Here is a 13,143-nt window from a genome sequence, read left to right on the forward strand (position 1 = left end):
ATTATGCAACACGTTGTGCTTTCCGAACTTCAAAGCCAATCGCAATGACCACAAAGGCTGTGTGGGTGCCATTGCTGACAGCGACGAATTCTTTCAATGAAAAACACGGCACAGAACGGCAAGAAGCTTAATACCGAACCTCAAAGCAGCTAGGCCTAGCACTGCCGCGGTGGTGCCTATGGCTGCCAGCGGACCTGCGTGCTAGTGTGCCTCAAGACGGCGAGGTTATCAAAATGGCGGCGGTTGTGACTTTTATTAATGCCGTTTCAGACCTGCAATCATGGCAAAAAGTCCAGAATATCTGACGGCGAAGGGTTCTTGCATCCGAAATTTCAGACGTTCTTATACATTGACCCTATGTGGCCACGAAGTCGTTCGAATTATCTGGCATGCGGATAGTCGTTCGTTGGCTATACTCTGGTAACTCCTCCAGCCGACAACACGGCATCAAAGACAATTCGTTACTATTCCTCTCTGTTACTTGAGCCAGCATTACCGCGACTTTCGTTCCCTTTCAGTAAAATTAGATAATTTTCCCTGATAGAGGCACTAATTCCCCGAGCTTTCCCTGAGTTTTTCCAGACTACTCAATATCCCTGAAAATTCCCAGTTTTCCCGGTTGGTAGACACCCTGTTACTTTAAGAGCGCATTATTTGTGTAGCCATATCTACATTCTAGATGAAGCCTCTTACAACACCAGCAAACATGAGCCTCGCAGACACATATACCGTCATTCCCATGATGGCACGGTGCTCCTTAAGAAACTCCCATAGATGGTGGCACCAGATTTCCCTCTAGGTGTTATAGTGAGAAACTCTATGGCGTGCATTATCCTCCAGTCTTGGAGGCCATGCCCGCTCTTCTTTGGCTGACAAAACTCTCCAGAAGACCCATTTCTTTTTTCCTTTCTTTCTTTCAGTTAGCACTAGTACTATAATCACTAGGTGCAGAATCCTTTTCATTTTCCTTTTTTTTTTTTAAAGTTTTGGTTGCCATTCTGCATGCAGAGCAAGTGTGTCTTGGAGACGTTGCATCTTTGTGCGTTTGTGTGGCTTCACATTTGTGTGCTCGGTGCCACCTCCTGTGTCTTCGCCAGAGCCAAGTGGTGCAACTAAATGCGGTTCGTTTCTTGGATCTCCATGGCACCAACGGAGATTGTCAACACAGTGACACTCTTGACAACTGTATTGGAGACGTCACTCTTGCGCAAATTGAAGCAAATCTGATCGTCTCCAAGCGTAGCATGAGGCAGGGCATTATTAGAGATTTTCTTAAAGTAATTCTAAGCTTTACAAATTTTCTAAAAATTAAAAAAAAACTTTTTGCTGCATGAATTTTTCAGACTATTTTTCCTTCCCCACGAGGCCCAGAATGTCGGTCGGTTTCTGTAAGTGAATGTTTACAGAAATTTAAAATGCCCATAAAACTATGGGCCTTGCTTTATGTAATAGTCTAATACTTTGCTATAGCTATCAAAGCTTTGCCTTTCGAGCAGAAGTGCGACATTTTATAGCAAGCAAATCTAGGACATCCTAGGATAATTCAAAATGATTTTGCATGTCCCTACAAGGTAAAAATAATGTGAGTCAGCTGTAATAGTCTAATACTTTGCTATAGCTATCAAAGCTTTGCCTTTCGAGCAGAAGTGCGACATTTTATAGCAAGCAAATCTAGGATATCCTAGGATAATTCAAAATGATTTTGCATGTCCCTACAAGGTAAAAATAATGTGAGTCAGCTGTAATATGCAACTGTATTAATGTAAAGAGTTATTAAGCTCTCCGCCACAGGTAGAATTTGTTGCTTCATGATGAGTACGACTCATAAAAGCCATTTGAAGGTTTAGCAATATCGTAATACTAACACTTTTACCTGAGTGTTGAAGATGAAGTAAAATACACGAACAACATTGAATGCAAGCAAAAAAACATTTCAATTACAGCATAGACCATTTATAACGTAAGTCGCCACAGTTGTGAATTTCCACAGTAGTATAAGGGTACTGTATTTTAATGAAAACATTATTCAAAGGATGTGCACATGTCAAGCACCTAGACGAAACAGCCGGATGTGTCCAGGAATCGAAGCATATGATCGGGATGTACCCTCACTTTTGTTGACGATGCAGTTCCTCCGTTTTCATGGTGCCACACAGTCGCTGCAAAGCATTTCATTCACTCTGCACCCAAGCATAATTTCGGCTGCTGACTCCCGACAAGATGGCGCTGGTTAGGCCTACGTGGCGGGGATTATCAAAGTTTGACCTTGATATGTGTTCATGCCTGTAGACGAATACCTGTTGATCTGGCACAAAATCATGTGCACAGACTGCCATGTGCACATGACTGCAGAGCATGTGATGCAGGGTTTGCAAGTGATCAACCAGGAAATACGATAAATGCGTAATAGCAAAAAGGGCATGCACTGGTGGGAATGGCAAAAGCACGCATGGACAGCGTTTCCAACTGATGAATTTGTAGAACGAAGTTTAAAATCACAGCGTCGCGAAGGTCCCACGTGATATATGCACATGGCAACAGCGCGCATGGCAATGGGCAAACAGAAAACACACATGCGGCCTTGACCTATTTTTCCACGGTGCTTGAGTTGCAATAAGCATTTTGATTTTACCACCAAAATTTGGTTTTCCTGCCTGCCCAATAATTCAGACATTTTCGCAATCTTGTCCGTGCCTGAAAAAACTGAGTTGGCAAGCGTATTTACTTTTTGCACAGAGCAAAAGAGCGACAATGCACATGCATTCGGTGCAAACCACACGCCACAGACAAGTGGCCGTAGCAAATGGCTTCGATTGCCTAGCAACCACCGTGCACCCGCTGAGCTCAAGCATGCTGCTGCCGCATTTATTTTCTCCTCCGTTCCTTGTATGTTTGCTTGATAAGCATCTCATCCTCCTCTGCATCGCTCTCACAGCTCTCCCCTTTACCAGCGCACCTAGTTGAGAAGTGTGCTCGCTGCTGTGCTTGTTTGTGGGATTTCCTGGCAATCACATTATAACTCGTATTTCGTCTCGTGCAGCTGCATTATAAGCAGTATGCTCATGCACTGAGCTCTACAGGAAGATAAACGGGAGCCAGAAAAGACCGCATTATGTATATGCAGACCAGCACTATAAGCAGTTATGTTATAAGTGGTCTGAGCTGTAACAGTAACTTTAACAAGAATAAAAAAAAAAAAGAAGCTGCTTACTTTGTGAGGACTTGTCACCTTGATGGTTTGTCTTACGCATCCAGAACTGTTTGGTTGTACCACAGAGCCATCTGGTGGAAGCATCTGCAGCTGGAATGTCTGTTAAAAATATGTTCATCCTTAACAACACTGGCATCAAAGACACTGCACACACTGTCAGTACACATACTACTTGATTGGTTCTTCAACAGCCACACAAAATAGTGCATTAGCATTATGCTAAGGCAGAGCAATGACAGCATTATCACCTGAACACTTCTCTACATAAGGGATACAGCACTGTTGGAATCCCTGAAGCACAACTATACTGACCTGCACTTCTAAGTTCTTTGCCTCAGTCTCTCATCACCTGCTAGTTTCTTGGCATAGCTTCTTGGACATAGGCGTTAGAATTAAATATTTCGATTTCTAGTTTTTGTTCTGTTCTAGAGAAAATGGGTAACTTCCAGTTCACTTCAATGAATGAATATTGATCGCAACGCTAACCCAGAAGCTCGCCTGGATGCAAGACCATGGTGCACCTCGCACTCGAAGTGCTCGTTCCACATTTTTACTCAGAATAAGGTAGAGATGGACACAGCGCAGAATAAAACCAGCCTATACAGACATGCATTGTGTCGCCACAGACTTGCACTGTGAATAGCAAATGAATGAAACTTATTCAGCGTGAACCCACAAATCGCACAGCGCTGGTGTTAATTGTTTCCAATAAAGGACTATTACCAGAGTAGGTCTTTCCGCGAAGACTACCCAAGTCTGGATGTCGTGCGATGGCAGTATTGTTAAATCTAAGCTGTAATGTATCTTCACCTCACGAATCTCAGGCTGCAAGAACTTTTTTAATCCTTCAAACATAAGCTGAGTTAGAGGTAGTTATCGCACCAATGCATGGCTTTCTCTTTCCTTTAGCCTCCTATAGCATGCTGGCAGCTACACAGGGGCATAGGCGTATCTACCGAGGGGGGGGGGGGGCATTTGCCCCCCCCCCCCCCTCCCCCTTGAGACCGGGCACTTTTGGCTGCACGATGGAAAGCTCATTAAAACTACAGCTGAAGCTAAATTTTCTTTCTTAGTAAGGTGGCCACATAAGTAATGCTTTTCTTTACTACGCATCCTCTGCTTTGATAGCGAGAATTGTCTTTTGTGCCTTCTCGGGACGCCCTGTAGCGGACAATGTGCGGGATTCGCCATACACGCTCGCACTGCGGATAATGCCTGGCACCCTATCAAACTGTCAGTTTGCATCATGCCCAGTTTTTTGAGACTGCTATATCTGTATTCTAAAATATAATCAGCTTGTTACATTTAATCTGCAGGTGAGGATGAAGGTCAGAATAAAGTATTATAATCAGCCATCCCCAATGACTGGTGAGCCTTACGGCTTGAAGTCGCTGGATTGTCAAATGCTGGAACTATTTAATTTCTGCCCATTGCAGCATTGTGGTCTCAGTATGTTATCACCATCATAAATCTAGTCAAACCTCCTAAAGGTACAACTGCTGAATTTGACTTTGTAATCGCAATTTAATGTGGATATGCTCGTGAAAATGACCTTGGTCGAACTCACAGAGCCATTTCAATACCAATAGACACTGACTTGATTTTTTTCTAAAGACCTGTGTCACTTCTGACTGGCGATTTCATTTTCAGGCTGTTTTCATTTCAGGCGCCTTTTTTGTTTTTGGTTGACCACAACCATTATAAAGCCTACACATAATAAAGGCAAGTTTGGTTGCAGCTTTTTTTTAGTCATGGAAGTGCGGAAAGTGACGAAAGTAATGAAATGAGGCATCTACTTAAGAATGTTTGGCGCGTGCAGACCGCTTGGTTTGTCTTGAAGAGTCGTTCGTGTAGCATTTTACAGATGGTAAGCGCGATCATTATTAGCTAGACTTGGCACACGACATATCGCTGCGGCAAGTTCGGGGTGCGATCATTATGCGAGTAAATACGGTATGTGTGCTTAGGCAATGCTTCCTTTGGCTTAGGTTAGTGCACCGTCCGCCTTCCCGGTCTTTCCATTTTCTGCATTTGCTCTATCAGCATGGAAGTGCCAACTGCGAAGACATGCCGAGTTCCTCACGATGCCGCAATTCAAAGGAAAGCGATCACATGTGCAGAGACGGACGAAAATGGGGCCGCATCACGGGCGTTCAGAGTTTCCAAAACTTGTGTGTGGGATGGCGCAAACAGGAGGGGTGTTCTACACTGGCGGCTGCTACATACGGCGCGGCCGCGCAGCCCCTATCATATAGCCCCTATCTTCAAAGCGATCTGCAATGGAGACAAGAGTCTATACATCCAGGCACACTGCGCAGTGTTCTCGCCTCTTGGTTCGCGTTGAAGTGAGAGGCCGCACAAAGGTAAATTCTCTTGCTCCTGCTACCGCACTTCCTCACTCCAGTGTTTTGATAAAGAGTTTCCGCGGTCACCGAGTGTGACATGTTCACGTATGCTTGTGGACGCGTGACACCATGCTTGTTAATTTAGTTAGTAAGCGAATGTTTACAAGTTCATATGGCCGATGAAACTACTTTCCTAACTTTTTGTATAGCTGCCTACTAATTTGCTATCATAATTGATGCTTCACATTTTGGCCGAAACTTTGACTTTTTTTGTTTATCGTAACTTAAGTGCATTAAGAGTAAACCTTTGTTTTTTCCAAATGAGAGAAAGTTGTATTTCTGTATGAAAGAATGAGGTGCGCAGTACTGTAAAGGACTTTCTTTTCTTTTAGACGACGGCAAACGGGTGCGCACAACAATCAAGGGTGTTTTTTTCTTTTTACTTACTAATTACTGAACACTCCAGTTAAACAGTAGCATTCTACGTTTGGGGAGAATATAAGGGATGACAGGAACATCACATCGGTTTAGTCAGTTGCAACCTAAGAAAACAGCAGCAAGTGCGCTTCATAAGAATCAAGCCCAACCATTTAGTAACATTGTTGCCTATATTGTTAGATTTTGTACTTTCCAGTCGACAGCTCATACAAACTTTAAAATAAAATTAGGTTCCAAGCTTCATCTGCAATAAATACATTAAGACATTTGTTTTCATGGCAATGGAACCTACTGAAAATGTGGGGATTTAAATTTTCTAATAGCACTTGCATAAAAAATAACTTGAGAACAACAAGCTATCTTGAATCTTGGTGCATAACCCAACGAGTAAGACTAACAGAGATGCTTGCTCTACGCTCACCTTTGGGACAGCTGCCTGAAACAGGAAATCGGTCATGGGGCAGGATGACAGATTGATGGCTGTCAGGTGAATCACTGCTGTCTGTGGGCTTGATGGCTCTTTCTCGAAGGCAAAGTCTAACTTCAAGCCGTCTTTTTCAAACACTGTCATTGGGGGAATGCCTGCATCATGAGGAAACAATAAGCAGCCAGTATATAAAAGAACGGTCACTGAGAACAGGGTTAGGATATTCCAAGAAGCATTAAGCATTTTTTTTTTCTGGCAGAAATATTCCACATTTAGAAGCAGTAAGCTTCAGCTCATTTTGGTGCAGCTTAAAACTGATAATCTTATATTTGAAGCAATACATTAAAAAAACGAAAAACTGTCAAGTCCGGTAACTTTGAGCATAAGCATTTCAGAGCTGTTTACAAGAATATTCCACATTATTAATAAAAAGACGTTGGCTGAATATGTAGATAAGACTACAGCAAAGTAAACATTTTGCTTGCAGAGATACGCTGCACTTGTGGTACGTCATCTCACTTATGCCCCCAATAGGGATCAGCAGTTGTCATAGCCTATAGCTGGTCATGAGCCCATGTCGTTAACACCTGTAGTAGTGCACTGTTTTTCACAGAAACAGTGAGCATTCCATAAAGATATATCACAATGATGACCTCGCAATGTTCTTAATTGGATATATTAACACGGCGTGGTTTCACCGGATGAGCAGGATTGACTGCTCACATTCCAGCAAGCCTATAGACACAGAGGTGTTGTGCTTGAAGGCGCTCAGCCCACTTCATGGCACACCACAACAGAGTAATAAAGCCTCAATCATGTAGCTTATCGCACATTAGCCATCTACACCAAGCAAGAATACACTACAGGTAAAGGGGCCCTGAAACACTTTTCTAACTGATCATAGAATGACATCACTATTAAATTAGGCCACCTAATGAGCCTCCTGCTGCAAAACTTTTTCAAATCCTCTGCACAAGCGAAGTTAGACGTTATTCAAACAGATGAGTGGCTTTCTTTCTCCTTTCACTTCCCCTAGTGCGCTGGCAGCTACACGCGGAAGATGGTAAGGGGGCGAAAGGGTGCAATCTACCACTGGCCCCGCCCAAAGGTTGAACATCTCGGTGGTGAGATGGCTCGTGGTAGCACTCCGTGGCAGTCGCAGTATCTACGCTACGCTTTTCATCTCCAAGGCAACGAGCAAACGCAACAACTCACAACTGTTGTGTGTAGACCGGCAGTGCAAATATGAAGTGGTTTTTCTGTCGTTATGAGATTGCACGCACATATATTTTTCATTCATTTAACTCAAATGAGCAATAACTGTATTACTGAGAATGTTCTCGTGATTGTGAAATTAGCCAATAGCTATCGGTGGGTCCAGCTACTTGAGATGACGCTGCATGACAACATTGTGAAGGAGAGAGCAAGTGATTTTTCACTGCTTTTGAAACGAGATTGTAAATTCCCTGCTGTATGCCGTTCAATGACAGTTGGCTCACATTTACAGAAGCCTCATTAACAGATCGACCATGTTTTCTTACTATGTTCCAGAAGTGTTTCAGGGCTTCTATAAAGCATGACACACCAGTGTACGTGCTTGACCAGCCAGTGATAGCCAATTACAGATTACCCACATGGCATGCGGCAGCAGGTCATGGTGGTGTTGTTGGGTTCCCCTTGTGGGGATGCGCGACTCTCACGCGTCCCCTGATATGTTGGTTTTCCCGCACGGCTCGCGTGGCCTCGCGCCTGCGGCGGTCGGAGTGGTTGAGGCGCAGTACGAGAGATGGTGCGAGTGTTGCGCTGCTAACGCCGCCGACAGGCGGGGTGACTGGGGCGCCGAAAGACAAGGCGCTTCCTCTTGGGTTGGGGATCGTCGAGCAGCGCAGACGTCCTGCGCGGGCGCCGATCCATGCTTCTGCGAGACCGCCTCACGTGGCCTGCCTTCGAATGCGCCACCGTTCGCATGACCGTATGCGCGAACGACCAGGCGTTGGGATCCAGCATGGGGCGAACATATTCGCTCGCTATCCGATTGCGGTGAGTCGGACTTCTAGATTTGTCGCGCGCCCATCGGCATGTTTTGTGGATAGCAACTCGGCTAGCAGGCACTGATCTATGAAAGGTGGAATAAATGCCCTTGTGATTGTTTGCACTACTGTGTTGTCGTTCCTTTGTCCCAAGAGCACGGGAGGACAACCCCACATCTGGCTGCCCAACGTGGACCTCTTGGGGTATCGGACGATAGCTTTAACAGTTTTGCTTCGTTCGAGACCTTTGTTTGAACCGAAGCGTAGGGCTAGCGCGGATTTTGATCACTAGCGTTGGCGCCGTGCTTCCTTGAGCGAGGCGACGGTGGCTGAACTGTGTTTGAACATGTCAACATGCTAAGCCTTTTCGCAAGTGTTTTTTTAATGACATTCGTCTGTACGAGGGCCACGTGGTCTGCCTCCTGGGAGAGCGAGGCTCAGCGCCCGCGGAGCATTGGCAAGCCTGAAGCGAGTGAGTACGGAAGCCACGTGGGTGGTCCGAATTTCTCATGTAAATAACTTCTCTTATCTCTTTGACTCTGATGAAGTCGCGGCTCTGGGAGCCGGGTGGCAGCGGGCCACGGGTGCCACTACGGGCTGACTGGTATTGCGGCCTGGCACCGGGCGCTTCGACACCGTCTGGGATGGTGGGCGCCATCAACTCGGATGCTGTGTGCACCGAGTGGAGTAGGACCACCTCACAGAGCCGACGTCTCCTCGCGGCTGCCTGTTTTGCGCTCATTTTGGGTGTCGTTTTTGGATGCCGGTTGTTGTCAGGGTAGCGACGCTTTAGGCCTAAGGCTTTACGAAGCTGCCTGTCGCACGTGGAGGGACACAACCTGGTGGACCGTGGCGTTGAGGTGTTGCACTTTGCTTCCCTCATTTTAGGTAGCCTCGCATGAATTGAAATTACTCGTTCGACTCAAGGAAGAGAGCTTCGTTCACATGAACTTAGCATCTGAGTAGCTGCCCGATATTTTGCTAGCCGAGTTGAACATCGTACCACGTGGGCAATGCGCATGCAGAATTCCTCTCCCTTGCACTACTTAAATGTTTGCCGAGTGTGTTGAGTGTACGCAGCGTGATTGGAGTCACCCCTGGTTTGCTGCCACCTGCACATCGTCTGCGCTGCTGTCCCGGACTACGATCGAGCCACCCCGGGCGATGGTGATGCTGTGGCTGGTTCGGCGCAGCGACTTCGGCGGCCTCCTGCATCCAGCTCGCAACCCTCGGCGGCGGAGGAAAGAGCCGGCGGTCACCGACAGCTACTGCGGCTCTTGCCAGCAGGGCGCGTCGGCGCGAGCGACGCTTGCTCGTACCGACTACTGCGTCGTCGTTTCCGGAGTCCTGGCCTGGAATTGTGCCGTCGAGTCTGCAAAGCTGCTGCTGTGACCGGCGGACGCCAGTGGTGTACCCAAGGACAATGCCGGCTCGCATGCTATGGACAGCGTGTGGACATTTCCTCGGTGTGGCCACTATTGCATGCACTATCTTGTTCGCGAAGCACGGGCTGATGTTATACCGTGTCGCAGGTCTCGCCGGAATATGTAGTGATTTAAGGTTGGGGGGATGTGGGGATGCGCGACTCTCACGCGTCCCCTGATATGTTGGTTTTCCCGCACGGCTCGCGTGGCCTGGCGCAAGCGGTGGTCGGAGTGGTTGAGGCGCAGTACGAGAGATGGCGCGAGTGTTGCGCTGCTAACGCCGCCGACAGGCAGGGTGACTGGGGCGCCGAAAGACAAGGCGTTTCCTCTTGGGTTGGAGATCGTCGAGCGGCGTGGACGTCCCGCGCGAACGACCAGGCGTTGGGATCCAGCATGGGGCGAACATATTCGCTCGCTATCCGGTCGCGGTGAGTTGGACTTCTAGATTTGTTGCGCACCCATCAGCATGTTTTGTGGATAGCAACTCGACTAGCAGGCATTGATCTATGAAAGGTGCAATAAATGCCCTTGTGATTGTTTGCACTACTGTGTTGTCGTTCCTTTGTCCCAAGAGTACGGAGGAGAGGACCCCACGCCCTATAAAACCCATGTCATGGCAATTTTCAGATGAAGTAGAAAAAAATGCTCGTGTTGCAATGCCACACATGTTTGACACAGAGTGATGTGCTACTCACAACATATGGAGCACATCGCCGCAGCATGCAGCTGGCATTACAGCTTAATCTGCAAGCAGTCTCGTGAACAATGTTAACGTTTTCAATTACTGTATCTTCCGGATTACAGGTCGCACCTTTGTGTATAAATTGCACCCCCTACTTTTTGCGAGTTTCGAAGAAAAAATTCTTCGTATATAAGACACACGTACTTTACTACTGATCGGTATAATAAAATGATGCATGCATTAATCTCATCAGAAAATGCCGAACTTACTTTCACGCCCTAAATTTGTGTAAACAAAATATTTATGAGCCATTGTAACAAATACTGCGTGAAAAAGACGTACACGAGCTAGAGAGAAATGACAAACATGGCTTAGCTTGTCTACGTCTTTTTCTAGCAGTTTTTGAAAAAAAAAAAAACACGAGATGAAAACACCAACTCGCCCATCTCTCAGTTTTGATGATTTATAAGCCGCAAATTATAGCAGAAGAAAAATCCTCCACCAATACTCCTTTTAACCCACGTGTTCAAAAATGCACATGAACTTGTAGCCCAAGCTTGACTTACTTAAAATAATGCCCCACGTGAACATGCTGGAAAACCACAACGAGCGTCCTGGGCACGTTCATGCCAGGCGTCATCTAGATCACATCAAACATAGGCTCAAGTTAAGGTGCATTACTGAATACTAACATCAAGAGATGCAAATAAACTTTTATTGCATTTCACTCGAAAGCCTCGTCCCCCGATGCACTGTCAAAAACTTCAACGACTTCAACTGGCAGCATCGCTAGGTAAGAGTAGTTGGCCTCTGAATAATTTTCATGCAACTTCATGTCGCTGGCATTGCCTCTGCAGCTGGATATCCAAGGAACAAACACGTTAACAATCACAACACACTTAAACCAGCTTGAACCCATGCATACAATAAGCGAAATGGCGACTGCAAGCCAGAAGCATGGAGACTTCTTGTGCAGGCAATAATGATGACAATAATCCAGCGGAGCTTTTTGGAACAGGTACCTCTCCAGCGCGACAATGTAACAATAAATATTGTGGGACCCTTTCATTATTTATTGCATTACGGTAGTTTTGTTGGTGTAACATTTGCTTTAAGAAAACCTAAACTATAACAACAAACTATAGTGTGACCTCCAATCATGGAGACACCTATATCCTTGAGGCCACGCTCGAGCGGCCTGGCGTTCACTGTTGGCGCTGTGCTGCCTATATGATGATGTCTAGGAGCTAACATCTGTACCAATGGCCTTATACTGCTAACCTATTTTATGTCCACTGCAGGATGAAGGCCTCTCCCTGCCATCTCCAATTACCCTTGTCCTGCGCCAACCGATTTCAACTAGTGCCCGCGAATTTCCTAATTTTATCGTTCCACCTAGTCTTCTGCCATCCTTGACTGTGCTTCCCTTCTCATGGTACCCATTCTGTAACCCTAATGGTCCAACGGTTATCTAACCTGCGCATTACATGACCTGCCCAGCTCCAATTGTTTTCTCTGAATGTCAATTAGAATATCGGTTATACCCGTTTGCTGTAATACATGTAAATATACGGCACTGCAAACAAGTCCCAAATGGTTGATGTCATATAATTACGACCCCGTCTGTATGTTTGAAAATGCATCAATTTTTCAACTTTTTGTTGCACAGCAAGTGCTGCCACCCTGTGGGGGTACAAGAAATGTTTTTTTATTTTTTTTTATTCTTTTTTTGCTCCGCAGTGTCACGGTTTTAATTCCATGGCTTGTTTATGCTGGCACGTCAGCGACAGCTCGCGCATCCGCGTGTGCACGAACATGCGATGATTTGTTCTGGTTTAATCTCACAGGCTGCTTCTGTTTGTTGCGCTCGCAAAAACTGATGTCTATCTGGTTTTTAATCTCTCAAAGGGTCACCACTAGATGCTTGCTCGTTTATTGCTCACAGGGGTGCGATTACATATGTTCACAGGCAGGGGCTGGTATTACAAACGATGGCATCATATACGAACAATGTTGCCATGCCTGCGTCTCTTTTTAGAGACCTGAGAAAACTTATTCCCCTTGTTGGCAATGGGACGAAGGATTACTGCAAGTTTCTGACTCGACTGGTTTTTCTGATGGGAACACCACCATCAAGCTTTCTTGCATGCACTCAAGATACATGGTTCAATTACGCTACTAAGTAGACGACGAATTTTATAGACTCCAAAAACTCTGACTTGTTGGTTATTGCGGACTTCATAAATGCACCATCAGGGTTTCCATAGAGTTAATGCATTTCTGCAACTGGTTTTTCAGACAAATTTATGTGCCAAAGTGCGATTTTCTGGATTAAATCGCTCGTTCTGAGCCATGCTACCCGATCTTGAAGACCACGATGTTGCATTTTCCATTAGATTGGCCAGGCTTGGATTCTAGTGCCTCGCTCTATAGCCTCCAAGAATGGGAGGTGCACGTTATTCTCTCATCTCAGAGGCCATGCCCGCTCTTCCTTGGCCGACAAAACCCTCCAGGGGACGGCAGTTTTTCTTTTACCTTTCTTTTTTTCGGTCAGCACTATCGTCATAATCACTTAATGCGGGATAC

At 45.9% G+C, this 13,143-nt stretch overlaps 1 protein-coding gene across 6 annotated transcripts in view; it reads right to left on the reverse strand.

Annotated features, from left to right (window-relative positions):
* AP-1gamma (adaptor protein complex 1, gamma subunit) overlaps window positions 1–13,143 on the reverse strand; it is a 213,650-nt gene that overhangs the window by 10,800 nt on the left and 189,707 nt on the right. For all 6 annotated transcript variants that reach the window (XM_050191373.3, XM_050191372.3, XM_050191375.3 and 3 more), the window contains exons 17-18: window positions 6,416–6,576; window positions 3,212–3,310 (exon numbers count right to left, since the gene is read on the reverse strand). In XM_050191373.3, coding sequence (XP_050047330.1) covers window positions 3,212–3,310; window positions 6,416–6,576 — 260 coding nt within the window. The remainder of the gene's footprint in view (window positions 1–3,211; window positions 3,311–6,415; window positions 6,577–13,143) is intronic.

Source organism: Dermacentor andersoni, chromosome 1 (assembly GCF_023375885.2).
Source record: "Dermacentor andersoni chromosome 1, qqDerAnde1_hic_scaffold, whole genome shotgun sequence".
In the NCBI taxonomy this organism is placed as follows: Eukaryota; Metazoa; Arthropoda; class Arachnida; order Ixodida; family Ixodidae; genus Dermacentor; species Dermacentor andersoni.